Genomic DNA, 19,235 nt, shown 5'->3' on the forward strand with positions numbered 1-19,235 from the left:
CACTGTCCGCGTAGTCACGACACGCTCATCAAACGCCTGGCATATCTACTCTACTGCACCGTGGCATATCTTTCATCCCAGTTTGAACTCGTACAGCACATGGCGCTCTGTGGTGGTTACATGTTCACTCTGTCGTTACGCAAGTTCACGGTGTAACTGAACTGCCAGAAGCAGGTAGAGACTGTCTATTCCACCTGTGCCCTCGGAAACTATGTGAACTGTACTTCGACCCCACCCTCTGACTGATGAAACCCTCCCTTTGCGTAGGGAGAAGTCAGTCGTTTGGTCTTGACGAGTGAAGATCGTAGGCTACTTAGAATGGCTAACAAGATAGCGCACAGCGAAGTGCATGAAATAATTCATTCTGGCAACGATTCTGCATCCAATAATTGAAAGATCTTGGTCGCAGCAACTTGTCCCTCCTCTTTCGAGGGAAGGTATAGGAAAACACACATCGACAGTAGCGCAAGAAAGGGCATAGTTGAGATAGAAAGGCTCTAGTACGTTGGATGTACCACCCCCAGCAACTGATCTTCGCATTATCTTCATTCTCGTTTAACTCACGGTGTGAGAGCCAATTGAACACAGACCTCCACAAAAAGCGACAGAACTTCCTTGGTTACCTTTATACATATGACTGGTTTTGTTTGAAATTGCACTTAATTTCTTTAAGATTTTCTAAAAAAATATTTATTTATTATTCGTGACTAAAAAAATTATTACAGCTGTTTTACACGAAGTAGCATTTTAAAAAAGCGAATGAAATCTAAACTAAAAAACTGAATAAAAACCACCAAATTATTTTCACCAAATTTTCCATATGATAATTTAAAAAAAAATAATTACAGCATATAAATAACGTAATGTACTTACAATTTAGTTTAGTACCATTGTTTAATGGTAGTATGTCTAGTACCTTGTTAAAACGTTTGTCTTCAAACTGTCAAATACAAATCACCGTAAATTGTGTAATCTGCTGTCACAAAAAAGTATACCATACTATTTTCCGATCGCTATAAGAAAGAGATACCATACTGTTTTCCGATCGGTATGGTAAAATACTATATACTATTTTTCCGCACTATTTTACCGTAAATTATTAATCATATGTAAACCTTGTTATTTTTAAATGATTGAAGCGAGGTAATCTCACTATGATGTTTTAAGAAGCTAGTCATTAGGGGGGCCAAGAGATCATTTGGGGGGCCTGGCCCCGATGGGCCCCCCGTGGCTACACGCCTGGCTATAGCCTCCCTAAGTCCCTCCCTTAATCCGGCCCTGGTGTTGATGCATGTGCTTTCGTTATCAGGTTCATCCCGAAAGTTACCGAAATTCATGTTAATTATTTATTATCTGCCCTCATACAGTGATTTGTTATTATGATTTTTTTTAACTGATGCGGTAGTGGGAAGTCTGCATTTGATGTACATTCTTTCAGGAAATAGCTGACTTTTTATTAAAAAGCTGGACTTTTTTTTACATGTAAATTTGAAAACGTTTTGCCTTATAATTGTGTGGATGATGTTGAATCTGCATTGGTTCTTAAATCAGAATTGTAGTTGCCCCAGCCAGCATTTTTTGACCGAAGTAATGCATTATGTTGTTGCAACAAGTATTTGTAAAATTCTTCATAATTCATGTGCATAAAACTACGTACATTTTAGGACAATGATCGATCCCGTAACTGACTCTATTAACGACCTTTTTTTTTTTTTTACACTAAGCATTGATTAGAGAAAACACTCTTTACTCTCTGCATTACCGTACTGCTAAAATCGCAAAATAAAGTTGATAAAGTTCACTGGAAATTTCAATGCTATTGTTATTTCTGAAAAATGCCCATCACTACTCTTCAGCAAGAGTTAAATTTTCATTCTAGACTAAGAACTCATATAAGATAACGGACACATAATGAGTTATTAGGACTAGGCTATATGCGATACGCCTATGCTTGTATAACTACTTACATAACTTTCGTCATTTATAGCTTCGTCTTTCATTGATTATTTTCTGAAAGATCAAAGGGACTTATTCAGTACAAATTCAATCAAACTCATTGATCTGAATTAAATTTGGCATGGTTGTAAATCTTGACAACGTTGTATTCATATGAAATAAATATGATTTGCAGGCTTTTAGTTCCCGAGTTAGATGAGATCAAATTTGAAGTTTGGACTTCGACACATTTTCGAGAATCAATTTTAATAAAGAGTTCATTAAAAACCAATGAAGGACAGTTTTCTAACGCAATTGAGAAACATACTAATGTTTCAACCAAAATATTGAACAAATAGAAATATGATTAAATGTCAGACTATTCAAAAATAATTGAAATGATGTCTTGACATTGAAAAATCACAAAATGTCGGACATGCTCGGCAAACTCCGAAAGGGTGGCAACCCTAATTTCACTGAAATTACCTGTAAAGAAATATAAATGTTCTATTTCGGTATCTTACCAATACTTTCCATTTACTAATATTGATATGATTCAAATGCCGGAAAGAGTTGGGTAACTACTTGTTTACTAACACGCTGAATCACAAGAACTATATCTCCAATTTAGATTAAATTCCAGATCTCGGATACAAATTCAAAAAACGATTTAGATTGTGATTTTGATCCGACCACTTCCACCTCACAAGTTGACAATTTTGATTCCCGGCGGGAGCTCAAGTGGTTCAATTGCCGCGTTAATCAGTAGGTCCACGTCTCATATAGCCTCGCTGGTGAAAGAGACGCTCAGCTGAAATCAACAACATTCCGGCTGGGAACTGAAGGGGTTAGGACGTAACGATAAGGCGGAAGTTTGTGTCAAATGATTCAGTGCTCAAAAGGCATGTTAAAATCCGAACCAACCAACCAATCAATCAAGCTGCAGAAGCACATGAGATGTCCATGTACGTTCAGCACGACAAAAGATTACATTAAACAACTTATTTTTTTCCAGGGCACAGGAGCGATAGTGAATATTGAGAAAAGCACTATGTTATCAAACGTTATATAAAATACATGTTTTAGATAAATGTTAATCTAAGAAGTTAATTTCAGAGACAGATTAAACATTTATGGATAAGATGTTTATCTCACAAGGAGACTTACGAAAGTGAAACTCACCGATTTGAATGAAACTTTGTAGACTTGTAAAATTTTGAAAAATAATCGATACGTATTTTTTTTATTTTTTTTATTTCGGCATTGGTGAAGGTTTAAGAGTAGAAACAAACTTTGAACGTTAGAGGTGATCTTGAAGCGTGGCCAGAAAACAATTATTTAATGTAGAAAAAAACATACTGCCAGGGGGTTTTAGGACAGCTGACTCAGAATCTGACGTCAAAATTAGAAAATGCAAAATGGTGGATCCAATATGGTGATTACAATTACAAAAGTCTTCTGGTTTGAAATGGTATGCAGTTAGCCAAGAACAATTATAGTTGGTAGGGGTTACTGCGAGGAGATTGCAGAACGATTTGAAACACCTTTCTCTACTTATTTTAACGAGATACTTGATTAAAGTGCATCTCTATACCTCTCACTATTCGGGGTGCTTGTTTATAGTGAGTCTCCTCGCTTGTCAATATGTCCGAGTTTCATATTTCCTCAGTTGTTATAATTATGAATTTATTGAAAAAACGTTTTACAGTTATGATATTCCGTAAAAAGATGTGTGATGCATAAACATAGTTCACACAACGCACACCTTATTACAGCAATAACTGCGCACAAATTACAAAATGATGCACAATCTTTGAAATAAAATGTTACGGGATTGTCAAATGTAGGAGGTTTTTGTTACAAATAACCGCTTTCGTATCCTAGATACCTAATATTTACAAATGTGGGAGAAGAAAAGCTATTTATGAATCAATGATTGGATCTTAATTATATTATTACGGATAGGTAAATTTATGTTATAGAGAAGGACAATGTCAGAAAAATGTCCCAAGAAGTTTTTCCAGGGACTCATAATGAAAATACATCAAGATACTAAATCCAGTTGTTCCTGCAGGAATGGCTTCTATTTTGAGATACACTTTTGTGGTTTAACTCGGGACTCAAGTAGGAATATAAATCACTTAAATACTCACCCCGACTAGTGTGAAGCGAGGGGACTCGCTTTCAATAAGCACCTTTAATAGTGAGAAGCGAGGGGACTCACTTTAAATAAGCACCCGAGTAGTGAGAGGTGCAGAAACTCACTTTAATCAAACATGCCTCTAAAATAAGTACAGAAAGGGGTTTCAAATCGGTTTGCAACCTTCTCGCAATAACTCATGCCAATTATAATTGTTCTTGGCTAACTGCAAACCATTTCAAACCAGAATACTTTTGTAATTGTAATCAACATATTGAATCGCCATTTTGAATTTTCTAATTTTGACATCAAATTCTGAATCAGCTGTCCTAAAACCTCCCTGGGAGTATGTTTTCTATATTAAATGATTGTTTTCTGTCTATGCTTCAAAACCTTCCCTAACGTTCAAAGGGTTAACGAGGGAATTTAAATCCGTACCATTGCCGAAATTTAAAAAAAAAAATACGTGTCGATTCTTTTTCGATGTTGTACAAATCTGCAAAGTTTCATTCAAATCGGTGAGTTACACTTCTGTAAGTTTCCTTGTTAGAGACGTATTCAGTAATGTAATAATGATGGCCACAAGAATAATCTTACACAGTGACCAGGATTATTACAAGAATATTTTCTAATTCTAGAATTTACATACAAACTGTGGAAACAAAGTTGTCACAGTCATTTTCTAATGTGCAATTTTTGTACTGAGTGCTCATGTTTCAATGTAATTAAGTTGTTCTTTAAAGTGTCAAATGTGGAAAACATTTAAATTCATATGATCAGTACAAGAGTCCGATCAAAAGTCCAGTTCATCTATTCGAAAAGCAATTCCAAATGTCCCATATTGAACGTCTAAGTGCTTAGCAAAAAAATGCAAAAAGTAGCTACGCGTTAAAATTCTCAGCATATCCTATTTATGTTTCTGTATTAACATTTTTCTTTCGAAACAATTCAGATCTTATGTTTTTCCTTTCTATCGACGAATGTGATATAAAACGAGTCTCACTGTCGTGAGAATGTTTCTACGTCATCGTCACGCAGAAGGGAAAGGAACTGTTTGAATGGCGGGAGAGTTAATCGAAAAGGTGGATATATTCTTCTGAGCGTTTATTAACAAATGCAGCGAGCAGTTGTAATCATAGCAAACCTCAAACTGCCTCTCGCCCGTTTACGAACGAGTTGTTTCTTTCCTTGTAGAACTTGTTTTAAATACCCACTTCTACTCCGATAAAGCGAAGTGGAGACCAAACATACAGAGTGTCTCCCGGTTTAACGTGGTTGCCAGGTTTAAGGAGTAGTGTAGGAAGTTTACTTGACGAATATCTGGTAATTTAAATATAATAATATGTAGTTTCTTTCCACATACTTTTAAATTCTTGTAGACTTATTTCCCCGAAACTGCGTGTACTTATCTACTTTGTGCTATTATTTTACACTGTAGATAACTGAAATATTGCAACATTGTAGAGGTCCCAACAGCGCCTGCAATTCTGTAGAAGAATGTTAATAGTGTGTATGTGTGTGACATTAGATCATCCAGATATGTTATTGGTACCGGTACCAATTATATCTTGCAGGTGATGTTGGCACCAGGATCCAATAAATATAGTACGGCACCACACGTGTTTCCCAAGAAACTGCCAGAAATAGCGACATAAGTATTTTCCCACCGCAAATATGAATAAAATTAATGCATTTTGATCTCACTCTCGTTTTTGTATCTCTTCTAGTTTTTTATGCACATTTGGTTCCAACAAGTCGGTCTCCCAACTCGGAGCTAACAAGTACGCAAATACGCGTATACACGTGTGTGTGTGTGTGTGTGTGTGTGTGTGTGAGAGAGAGAGAGAGAGAGAGAGAGAGAGAGAGATGGAAAAAGTAATAGCAACCCTCTTTGGAATTTTACGCATTTATTAAGGATTTCAAAGAAGTTTCTACCTAAATGTGCACATACAATGATATATGCATCAAATTAAAGGAAACTTTATACAGAACCCAAACCTACTCACAGAAGTTATGTATCTTTACAACAATGATATTCAACAAAATATGACGTCAATTGTTAAGTGAAGTGAAGTGAAGTGAAGCGCACCCAATTTATTTTGGCCCAAGCTAATATTTGATTGGATGTCCACGTTTAGTAATAACGTCTTTGCATCGTTGTGGCATGGAGTTCACTAAGTCTGTCTCTATTCAAATGCAGTGTTGCCAGACGTCCTTTTGTTGCTTGAATTAACTCAGCTCTCGTTGTAGGATGTCTTGCACGAACCTTATCCTTCAAAACACTCCACAAATTTTCAATTGAGTTTAAGTCGGGTGAATTAGCATGCCAAGGAAATTGGGTAACATGCCATAAAAACAGTATATAGTCTTTTATAACTCTGGCACGATGACAGGGGGCAGAATAGTCTCGAAAAATAAAGGAACCACTATTGAATAAATCTCTACCCGCAGGTATCATTGTCGTTTTAAGAATATGTTTATACGATTGTGCATTAACACCACCATCACAAATTTGAATTTTACCAATTCCACTAAAAGAAAAACATCCGCAAATCATTACACTGGTAGAATACCTGGAAGTTTTTACAGTACACGCAGAATTAGGATCTAAGTGCTTCACCAGTCATGAGAAACTCTAGCGCGTGAATTATTGCCATAAATGGCTATTTTTGTCTCATCACTAAACAGAACTTTGCGCCACTGGTCACTTCTCCAATCCTTGAGAGTTTTGGCCCACTCTACGCACCTTTTACGTTGTTCGAGTGTAAGATATGGCTTCCTGACAGTTCTATGTGAACGCAAACCCCCTTGATTAACCTATTTCTCACTGTTCGCGGACAAACGTCGACACCAGATGTTTCCCTCCAACTTCTAGCAAGATTTGCTGATGACTCAAACCTATCTGCAAGACACAACCGTCACAGTGTACTGTTCTCTCTAGGTGAGGATTTCATTTTTTGACCACATTTGCCAATTCTTCCATTTTTTATGCACCCTGCTTCCCGAATCTTGGTCAGCTGCCTACCCACTGTACTTTTATGAAGTTGCATTATCCGGGCTATTTCAGCATCAGTTTTGCCACACTCAATGTTTTGATTCTAGTGGCTTTCTGTGGTGTAATGAATTTCACGAATTCTGTACCACGTTTTACCCATGTCTATGCCCGATACCAATAATTTATAAACGGTAAATCAATATTTATGGGTAAAACTATCACTTTCAAATTCGTCAGTAAAAGTAACACTACTAGAACAAGTAACACTACTAGAACAACACAATTACGTAACCCAGGGCACCGACACAACAAATAAGGAAGCAGAAACCATACTGCACGCTTGGAACGTGGATTACCTTATTGAGCGCGGACCTCACTGAAAACAACATCGAGTTATCCATTAAATGAACATTTAGAATGACGGATTTGTGTTTCCTTTCCGACACATTTTGTTGAATATCATCAATTATTGTAAAAATCCGTAACTTCTGAGAGTAGATTTGGATTCTACATAAAATTCCCTTTAATTTGATGTATATATCATTGTATGTTTGTGCATATTTAGGTAGAAACTTCTTTGAAATTCTTATAAATGCGAAAAAATTCACGACTATATTATATATATTCAAGGGTTTAGGGTAACCTATTATCAGTTACAACAAAATGTAACAGGAAAAACCATCTTCAAATATGATGTTTTCAATCCAAAGTGAAGGAATTTTTTTAAAATCGGACGAGCCGTTTGGACTGTACACTCTTTATGTGACCAATGTTAAATGAAAATGGAACGTTGCTATTTATCTGGACCCACAAGAGGAAGTGAATGAAGTTACTGTTTGAAATGGGGGCTGGCCATCGATATGTTAGCGTAAAAGACGGTAACTTCATTCACTTCTGTTATGGGTCCAGGTAAATGGCAACGTTGTATTTTCATTTAGCATTTGGCGCATAAAGAGAATACTGCCCAAACTGCTTGTCAGATTTAAAAAATTCTTCAGTTTAGATTGAAAACATCATATTTGCAGATGGTTTTTCCTCTTACATTTTGTTATAACTCTGATAATAACTGAGTTACCCTATATTATATTATATTTTATATGTGAAATTATTTATTAATCATTTTAACTTCTGCGCATACGGCTTTTCACGGCGCACACACACAGAATAATTCGATGTTACATAGTAACGTTCCATTGATCTATCGAAACAAAATATCAAGTAAGTACATTATATGTTATTACAAACATTCAAAAGTTTGAAATAAAACGGTTGTTGCAGTCCAACGCATTGCATCACTTTTGCTTATATTGTGCAATACATATACCTACGATTTTGGTAAGGTTATAAATAACTTCAAGTGGAATTCAGTATGTTATTTTGAACAAACCAATCATTTAGTACGTGAGTACTATTTTATAGTTACAGAGATTTCAAGTGCAAGTGTTGTCCATTGTAATGTAAAGAGTTCTAAGAGTGATTTTATCAAAATGAAAACGTACTCAGTTTTCTCCTCAAAATCATTATACATCTAGAAAATTATACTTTTTATTATTTTTTTTAACAATCTAATAATTTGGAGAAACAAAAGTAATTATTCTTTATTATTATTATTATTGAGTTATATTAGTTTAATCATTCAAGTAAAGTGTACATTTTTATTTTAAACATTTTATTTTAAATATTTATAAACATTCAAATATTTTGTTACGAACCATCCATTGAGCTAATTGTTTTTACTCCTTTAAGGAATCACCGGTTAATACATATACACTATACTAGTAACGTTTCCAAAATATGATTGACGCCACAAGCTATAAAAATAGCAGTTTATGTTTTAAGAATAATAGCTGCTAATGGTGATAAGAGTACATCATTAAAAATTCCAGCAAAAAGTCTCCAGTATTATTCGAGTTTAACTGAAAAAAAAACTATCAAAAGGTGGGACAACAATCAATAGGTCTCGTGTAGCTGAACAAAATGATATAAGTATACACACCCTCATGCGATCAAAAAAACTAATTTTTATGACATTAAAAAGTATGTCGTTCGTTGCCAATCTGATGAAGTTTGTAGTTCTCTCTCTGTTAGAATAGATTATTTATTTATTTATGTACTGTTAAATTGTGAATTGCATCTATTACTATTTGATTTCTCCTAAGAGCAACCCATGCACTGCTTGTAAATATTTTGACCTATAATAAATTAAAGTTAATATTTTTAACTAGCTAACGAACTCCATGACCTATGGAACCCAGAGGTTCAATGCCGCATTCACAAAAGCTCCCCACTGTCTTCTATCCTTAGCCAACAGGATCCAGTTTCTGCTTTGTATTCCTATTTCTGAGAGATCCATCTTAATATTATCCTCCCATCTGCGCCTAGATCTTCCAAATGGTCTTTTCTGATTGGTCTTCTAGTCAAGACTTTTAAGCGTTCCTACCTTCTTCCATCCTGATTATATGACCTGCCCACCTGAGCCTCCTAGATTTGATGACTAACAATGATAAACGGTATAAATTATGCAGTTCTTCGTTATGGAGTTTCCGCCATTTTCCATTCCCTTTCTTCTTGAGTCTCAATATTCGTCTTCGGATCTTGTTCTCAAATACTTTCAGTCTACGTTCTTTCCTCAGAGTAAGCGACCATGTTTCGCAACCATACAGGACAACAAGCATTATTATCGTTCTATATATTTCAAGCTTCAAATTCTTCGAATATTTATAACCAAGCGTTAAGTAGCTGTGCTCAAGATGCTTTCCCCAAACTCTTCCATGCCTTTCAAAAAGATGGGAAAACATTACCATCCTGCCTGCGAACTACCCTCCTGGTCTTAATCTGTAATACCCTACCTCACTACATTCAGTTTCCCATATATAGTTCTTGTTTTTTTGTTTTTTGCAATTTATTTTAATATTAATTTCCAACTATTTCCTGCGCACGCGCGCGCACATACACACACACACATTATATATATATATATATATATATATATATATATATATATATATATATATTTCATTATTTACGTTATCTCCCATTTTTCTTCGCTTCTCTGCACTTTTAACGACTTATTTGTCCAATTATAATTTTAACCTTCTCTATATTCAACCTAGTAACACTACCATGTGATCTTGCATTCCAACATTGTCTGAACGTTCTCATCATTTTCCGCTCTTTAAATTTTCTTCACTTTCTCCTTTCTTTCCCTCCTATTAGATGAAGTAATATAGCAAAAGAGCTCAAGTGCATTTAGCATATTTGGTTGTTTCCATTTTCTTCTGGAAAGTAATTCGTTTCCTACCTTTATTTCGAGGTCACTTTATAACAGTGGCTCCCAACCTTGTTTTACCCGGCATCCTTCTTTGTAAACCTGCATACTCCATGTCCCTCTCCCTTCTTCCTGCTCGTTGGTCATACATGCTTTTTATCTGATTCCTTAATGGGACTTCAAGTGCAGTACCGAATTCTCAAATTTTCAATAATAAATAAATAAATAATAGCAGCCATATTCTCACCAACTTTTATTTACTTCCAGCAAGACTGTTGCGTACATTTTATGCATTATTATTTTTTTTTACCTGATTTATTCTTAATGAAACCACAGTTCTAACTCATTATTTTGTGTATACGGTATTTAATTTAATGCCTCTTAGTTACAACATTCGTATTTCTTAAAGTAGTTTGCGCCTCGATGGCTTGCTTTTCACGTTGCCCCTCCCTCTGGAGGTTGGAAACCACCACTATATACCAACACGATTCAGACTATGCAGAAGTACTTACCAGCGTTGTAGGAATGCCAACAGATTCAGCAGCAGCAAACGCCAGCGAAAAGTTCCTTCTCTTTTCGTTGGGGGTGAGTGTGTCGTAAGGGATCCTATCTGGAAGGTAAGTATGGAGGAGAGCACAAAGAGCTAGACCATCATTCCATGAGCTGCTGAAATTCGTGATATCAATGTTTCGGTAACCAACAGTCTTATTCTGACACCACTTGAGCAATGCGTTTCTCTTCGAACCTCCATTCTTCACCAGGGCAGCTAAAGGATCCTTTCTTTCCGCTACAAGAAAACACAAAATGGAAAAATTAAATCATTATAAATACCGAAGGTTGATCCATTTGTGTGTGAAAATCCATTAAACCACCATCAGTTGTGCTCGATGTGAGCACCATGTGTCTTGGTAACAACCTTGCATCGTATCTTCCATTGTAGGAGACTCCACTGGAAGTACAGGAACGGAAATCTTGAGCCACATCTCAGGGCAAGCTTTACAGAGGCCACGGACAATGGTGACAGGACGAGAAGCGAGTGCTCTTTTTAACAGACCAAACCCGCAAAAATCCATGAATCTGGCATCAGGTGATTTCACTAGTATATCCTGAATGCCGATGTCTGCGCCATCTGTTGCAGAAATATCTATGTAGAACGGGATATGTGATGAAATCTTGTCCATATGCACACGAACTTGATTTATTGCATTTTCATACAAAGAAGGCAGAATAATACTTGTGTAAGTTAGTGTGAGGATACGTTGCTGATAAAATACACAGTTGATTTTGCAGTTTTTAGGCACCTGCCGAATCGTTAATTTGCTTTCATAGCACCATCTCGCAACAACCAAAAATCCCTTCGAAAAACTTGCTTTGCACTGACGGATGAAGTTAGGACGGGTTTTTGTGTCTCGTGGGGTATAAGTTACGGCTCGAATTCTGTCACAATCTGACAGATAAATCCGTACTTCATCGAATGTGGCACAACAAACTTCCTCTGACAGATGGCGTTTGTAGAGGCGCCCGCAGTGCGTCTTTCTCTCCCATCGATGGGCCGCAGTAAGGACATGTCATGACTTCTACCACCACCCGGAGCTTTAATTTACCACGTAGGTCGCGGTAGTGCAGTTATCTTGCCATCACACGTTGTGTAGGAGAGTTTTTCTCCAAGGCAACTCGGCTTAACTTCAGAGCTACAGATGGAGTCACTGCTGTACCGGTCACTTTCTATTCTCCTTACTAGCTGAACGAAGTGCTGGAACGTTAAGATGTTTATGTCGGTTAATGATGTTCTTGATGGTCGTTGACCCCAAAGCACATTCCATTTTCCCCTCCACTCTCTTTGAACCCGTATCACTGAAAACTTGGCGTGGAAAAGTGCTACGACGCAGCCTTCCCAAACGGATTCACCTTGAGAGTCACGATGCATATACAACACACATGCGAACTTGGCGCGATGCTAGAGGCCTTTACTTTCTCCTGCTATTTGAACCATTCGGATCGGTCGATTCTGTGAGCAGGGGTGAAGGTTTAAAATCGGGCACACACACAGATGGATCAACCTTATGTATTACAAGATAAAATAGTATTTGAAATAATGGAACTTACACAATATATTCAGTAAGTCCACAATTATGTCCTTTAGATTAAAGGCGACGGGTAGATAAAGACAGTGAATGATTGTGAAAAAAATTGGTGAGACCAAATTGTGGAAGGAAACAGGAGAATCACGAGAAACACGGAAACTGTTGTCCAACAAACACACATGATTTGGGATCAAACCAGGGACCCCTAGCACCAGAGGTGAACGCTTTACTGCTCAACCACCGTGTTCCCCTTTACGCAATATAGCTACACTCAATACGTACATTGGGGTGGCTCAGTGGTAGAGCGGTGTGTGAGGTCCCTGGTACTCTCGTTTCCTCCCACTTTCTCATTTCACCGATTCTTTCATCATTCACTTGCCTTAGTTATCCCTATTCCTTAGCCTAAAGGGCATAATCGAAGGAAGTTTAACTGAAATGTTTCATTTCATTTTTTAATAGATATACTTAAGATATAAACTATGGGACTAATTCACCATTTATTAAGTCCTTTCATGTCGCATAGTGAAACATTTAGTACGTCCAAGATCCATAAAAGTAAATGTCACAAATAATTTTTAATACCTGGGAAAGGGTTTTTATCAAGCAATGCATTTTATCAAATAATGCAATTGTTCTCTATTAAAACTTAGTAATATAACACGAAGAGGTTAAAAAGTATCGGTTTTAATAAAGCTAATATAAAATTTACCGCAATAGCTTTGGTTTTTCAATTGACCGTATCAGTGAGTCAACAGGCTAAATATCCTGATATGGATGTTTCGCGCAGAAAATTTACATCACTACACTTTCTCCAATACATTTAATACAAATTGCTATTATTTTTACATTGTTTTGTTAATAGTACCCAAAGTATTTTACATATTTATGAAAATAATTGTTTATACTACAAAATATATGTAGCTGTTATCTTCTGTCAGCTTAATTTTCGTTTGACTGAGAACAAACTTTCACTCTATAATGACATTCAGGCAGCTAAATTGTTGTTTGATACGCATGATTCCGGATTTGCCCTTCACGGTTTCCGTGTCCATCATACTAAAGAACATACGCGTGGGATGAAAAACGGCAAATATAGTTAGTATACATATACTACAATATCAATTAACTATCATTATATGTTCGTAGATTTGAGAAATTGGTAAGTTGAAATTCTATTTGACCCATTTTGTTAACATTTACCTATACAGAAAATAATATTCTTGATTGGAGTTGAAATTTCGAATGCAATGAGCTAACTTATATTTAAATTTAGATATCTCGGCGAGATTGCTTGACCAGCTTTTGAATTTTAGCCAATTTCTCTTATTCTCTAGCTGCATAATCAACACACATGTAACCATGGAATATTTTCATTTGGTGTATAAGAAAGAAAGAAAAAAAAACTTACTTAAGTCTGCATAGCTGTTCCGCCTTGTGAATTCCATTTTATTGGAAAGAATAGAAACTGGATTTAAAGGTTGGGAAACTTCCTCGTTTAGTTTTCCACTTCCTCCTTTGAGAGAGTCACTCAGGGTGGGTTTTGAGTAGATAGACTCTGAATAAAAGAAATATGAAAATTTAAATAATGACTGCTAATTCAATATTCCAGTATTTCATCCATTCAAAATCAAATCTGATGTGCAAAACTTACAAAACTCAAATTATTTCAAAAGCAAAATAAAGAAAAGGCCTAGTTTGCACTGTAAAGCATTACAACTTCAGAAGATAAGACTACGTTCACATTTAACAGGGATTTTTTTTTTTTTTTAAGACTAAAAGAAATTTGCTTAAACTTCCTCGCCATTGAAACAAACAAAAACCTAACTAAATGAAATTTTGAATTTGTTACTTCTAAGGACATTATAAAGGGTGTTCCAACAAAAATGCCCCAAAGGACACTATTTTTAAAAAAATGGAAACTATTTTTACATGCTTCAACAGGTAAACGTTAAAATTTAAGAATGTTGAATTTGATTCGACCTGCCAACACTGGGATTATATCTAAAGTTTTTTTTCGCAGCTTTGTTGCAGCTTAGTCAACGAGGAGTACCACACAGAGGAACAGCGAGTTTTGATTGTGAAAACTCATTACAAGAATGGTGAGTGTTATGCACAGACTGTTAGAAAACTTCATGCCATCTTTCGGTGTGAAAGTCCACCTAATCAAATAACAGTTCACTGACTAATGAAGAAATTTGACGACAGGCTCGATAGCAGACGTTAAATCGCCACGTTATCGACCCACTCTATCGAAGGCATCGCTATTATGCATGATAGTGTCATTGTAAGTCCCAAAAAATCTGTTCGGCGTCGTTTCGAAAGGTTCCTACATCATATTCTCGCGGAAGATCTGCACATGCATGCATATAAAATTCAACGAACTCACGACTGAAACCAAATGATCATTTTTAAAGGAAAAATTACGTAAAATGGGTTTTGAGGATGCAACAAGTGGATAAAGATGTTTGCAAGAAATAATGTTTAGTGACGAAGCGCATTTTTATCTGAATAGTGCTGTCAACAAACAAAACTGCTTCATCTGGGCAACAGGAAATGCTCGAGAAATAAGACATCATTGCATCCACAAGTTACTCGCGGTGCGGATTTTAGGTTGGTGGAGTGATAAGGCCTTAATTCTGTCAAGTCGTCGATGGAAACACAGTTAATGAGGAAAGGTACCGCCCAGTTTAACGAATTGATATTGAGCGCATTGGTTTTAATAAGACACCGCTACCTACCACTCGTCTCATGACAATTGCTTTGTTTCAAGAGAAATTCTCGGCTTAGTACTCGCTCGCAACGGTGATCAGAACTGACCACAAAGTCATGTGACCTTACTCCTTGGGACTATTTTCTTTGGGATTTCCTGAAGTCAAGTGTTTACGCAAACAAACCCAGAATAGTGCAAGAGCTTACAAAAGGGAACTGAACGTGTACCCTACCTCGATAGGCGTATGTGTAAAAAAGTAAATATGAATTTCATCGAGAGTGTGTGATACTGCAGAGCAAGTCATAGATGACATATGACAGACATCTTTTATTCCTAAATCGGAACATTTACCTGATTTATCCATGTAAAAATATTTTCCATTTTCTAAAAATAAACACCTTTTGGAGCATATTAAATTCGGCGTTCTTGTTGAGACACGGTTAACGTACAGTATTATAACTTCACTACTCTGAAAAACTCAACTTCTTACAAAACCACTTGCACTAGTAGGTAACAAATTTCAATATAAAAGCTGGAACGGAAGAATCCTTAAACAGCGAACTGCTATCCTATCCAGGGTTCGGATACAGACCTTAATGGGTGTTCAAGTCTTATTTAAACATAACAGTTTTACACGAATTCTCCAACTTCAAGTTTAATATTTTCAAAATAGGTAAACTTACCATTTCTCCAAGTTCGGTTGAAACTACTTTTAGATTTTCATTATAACACATGACACAGAAGTTATATTAAGTAAATAGCGCTAGGGTGTATTCTATTAACATAACATGCAAATATGAACTGAAGAATAAAGTTACCTGTGAAGGTTTTTCTTTGCACTTTGTTGGCAGTTTGGTTATTCTGTTGCTGATCTCTCAACGGGGTTTTAATATACGTTTCCGAGTCGGAGTTTCGGAACGATGGTGGAGTTGGAGTGGTGGGTGTAAGGGGCATTACTCGTGGATCACTTGCTATACTACTCAGGCTCGATGTCGAACTACTACGACTACCACCAGGACCTGCAAACAAAATTTAATCGATTTAATCTTTGTATTTCCCAAATGAATAGCCGATTCGTAGCTTGTATCATACAATCTTGCATATATATATATATAAAAATTCCAGTAAGTACTATTGAATCTATAGTTTCTAACCGAAACACTTTAATTTACAAGTAACTGTTTTGCTCTTTTTTTTTTTATTTTTTTTTATTTTTTTTTTTTTAAGAAACACTAAGAGATAGAAACACCTTCTAATAAATATACTATTCACATAGTCACCTTATTCTGGATTAGTAATCAGGAACTTCTGACGGTTTCGATTTATCATTAATCCACGTTAAGTTCTGAATTCTTGAAATGTACAATTAGAATACTACTTAATATTTAGAATTGGTGTTAGCTGCAGATTTTAGAAGCCTTTTAAAGCTTATGAAGCACTGAAATTAAGCGCACTTATGACAATTTGAAAGTAGTATCCCATTTTTCATGTATGTACAGTTTTGTTCTCCACTAAAGGGTAACAGTGAGGAAAGTCACTTTGGCTTTTTTCTATACACGTAACAGAAAATGTGAGGATTATTGCTTTCAGAATATGTGATCACTTGGAATAAACATGGATCTTTGGAGCATAAAAAATGAGAAAGTGGATTTAGAATGTTTGAAGAAAATAAAAGGTGTTTCACTGTTACCCAGCTTCCGATATGTATAATTTTCCATTAGTTTTAAATCCAATAATTCAAAGAAATTAAATATCTGTTAAATATCTGAATTTTATTATTTACGTACCTGCTTTGGCCTGCTTCGTTGCGTTCTCTATACTTTCAATTAATGACTTAACAGAAAGCTGACTGTCCTGCCTACAAACTCCAGCTTTCTGTCTTCGTGCTGTCATTTCTTGTGTAACTGACGTCAACATATTGTTCTCATTGTTAGGGAAGCGATTCGACACTGTACGAAGAGCTCGCATTTCGATTGGAGGCGGTGACACTGGCTTTTGGGCTGCAACATTAAAAGTAATCAATGAAAAAAAATTTGCTCGTAACAAATAAAAATGCTTAGTGAATATTTTAAGTCTTGATAACAATATTGCAGAAAAGCCTTCAAAATATCTTGTAGTAAAGATAATGTGTGTGAACAAGAGTCGGCAACTGTTAATTTGTGTACCATAAATGGGCAAGTTCTTCGTGATGCACCACAGCAGTGAATAAGTTATCACAGCAGGCCCAAGTCTTGTTTTCCCTACTAATGTAACAGCACTCTACACAGAACTGCTTGAAAAGTTTCTGCTTCTATTTATTAATTACACAGATTGTATACTCTGAAACAATCGAATTATTGCAAATAACGGCTGAAACTCCCCGCAATCACAAAGAAACCATTCAACAGGATGTCCTGGACTCTTCCAGGCTTTCCAAACTAACATTTTTCTAGATTACATTTTAGTTAAATAAACCCTATTCATTTATATGTTGAGCAAAAAGTATTGAGTTAATTGCAAAGGTAGATCGCAATAAAAAGAAGCATTTTCTTCTTTATTGCTTGCATTGTTGAAGATTTACTTATGTCGTTCAATGTAAATCTTTTCTATTACATACTGTTGGAAAGCAAAGAATTAGTTATTAGTGACAAAGTGAAATACACGTTAAAAGGCATACAATCTGAGTGTTTCGCTATTTATAATTATTGATAGAAAATCTTAGAATGGGTTTATATAAGTACAGTATATTTTGACTTTCAAAAATTAATACTGGGGAACATATATATCAGTCACTAATAAAAAATGCTATCTACAAATACGGTGTTGTTTAAGGCGCTTTAATCCTATCCGTCTACTTTTTTAACATTGTTTTTCTAATATTCTAGAATCTAGAAGGTAAACCAATAATATGAGAACACGATAATACATACGTATGGATGCATAATAATGTTCATATGATATATAAAAATTGGTCATTGTAATTAAAATATAATTAAAAATGGTTGAAATAATCACTCTATGTGACCTATCCTTCCTTCAAATTTTTCATTTAAAAAATCAAATTCCTTAATTACTCTTGCTGATTTTAAAGATTTTCCCCCTTAGTTTTCTTCAGTTGTGCAGCATTCTTTTCTTCTTTCATACTATTTTCTTCAGCTTGTGTTGATGCGTTCCTCCGTTTAAAAGCCTTTTCTAGTTCACACTTGTTGCACGAACCACCTTCTTCGAGACTGGCAGTACCTGAACACTTCTGTAGGACATAACATTATGCACTACACTCTTCGTGTAGATTATCCACACCATACTACATACTCAAACTACGTTCGACAGAAAAGTTTACCAACAATAATACATAGGTCTTCTTAATAAATACTGAAAAGTTGATGTTTGTTTAGTACTAAATAATTTATTTAAGTTTTTTAGTTTCGTTAAAAGATGTTTGTTCGAAGCAAGTCGAGTAGACACTTGTTGAAACTGTATATAGTAATAGTCTGGGAGTATGTGCGCAGCCTATAGCTGGAACATCATAGTGTTGTTGATGTGAATTTTATTTTAATTGTGGAATTGTATTAAACATTCATAAAATTGTTAAAACAAACCATTGTAGAATGAACCAGCGTAAGCGACCCAAGCAATCCTATCTGTGTCAAAGTTTTTCGCGTGTATTAGCTGACTCTTGAGTACAAGTTGCACTGTGAAGTCTTCAACTTCATCAGGACCAAATTATGATTTTCTACAAGCAATTCTGTCACGTTTTTTCTTTCTCAAACTTCTCGCTTAAAACTGCATTTGAAGAAAGGCATACAGTACCATAAGAAAATTCTTGCAAACACATGTTAAAATGGGAACAGTTCTTACGAAAACGTAAAATATCCATTTGAGATAATTTCTCTGATCTTAAAGTTGTCCATGCAACTAACTGATAAAGCCACTTGTGCTATAGCACGGCCAACAAGAGATGGTCTTTGACGTTTCTTACCACATGCGGTGGGACATTGCAGCCCCTACTTTGATACCAGTGTTACCAACCACGATCACTCTGTCTTATACCATTAATTAAATTGCCACTACAATTGCACCGAAAAAATCCTTGACACGCGCGTAGTGCCAATGTCACTGCGAGC

At 35.8% G+C, this 19,235-nt stretch overlaps 1 protein-coding gene across 6 annotated transcripts in view; it reads right to left on the reverse strand.

The window, feature by feature from the left end:
- Positions 1–19,235, reverse strand: part of LOC145693133 (cytospin-A-like) — a 491,676-nt gene that overhangs the window by 28,049 nt on the left and 444,392 nt on the right. For all 6 annotated transcript variants that reach the window (XM_081768863.1, XM_081768862.1, XM_081768864.1 and 3 more), the window contains 4 exons: positions 16,920–17,132; positions 15,951–16,151; positions 13,831–13,977; positions 10,851–11,125 (listed from right to left, as the gene is read on the reverse strand). In XM_081768863.1, the coding sequence (XP_081624989.1) occupies positions 10,851–11,125; positions 13,831–13,977; positions 15,951–16,151; positions 16,920–17,132 (836 nt within the window). The remainder of the gene's footprint in view (positions 1–10,850; positions 11,126–13,830; positions 13,978–15,950; positions 16,152–16,919; positions 17,133–19,235) is intronic.

This window comes from Thermobia domestica, chromosome 8 (assembly GCF_964235325.1).
Source record: "Thermobia domestica chromosome 8, izTheDome1.hap1.1, whole genome shotgun sequence".
Classification (NCBI taxonomy): domain Eukaryota; kingdom Metazoa; phylum Arthropoda; class Insecta; order Zygentoma; family Lepismatidae; genus Thermobia; species Thermobia domestica.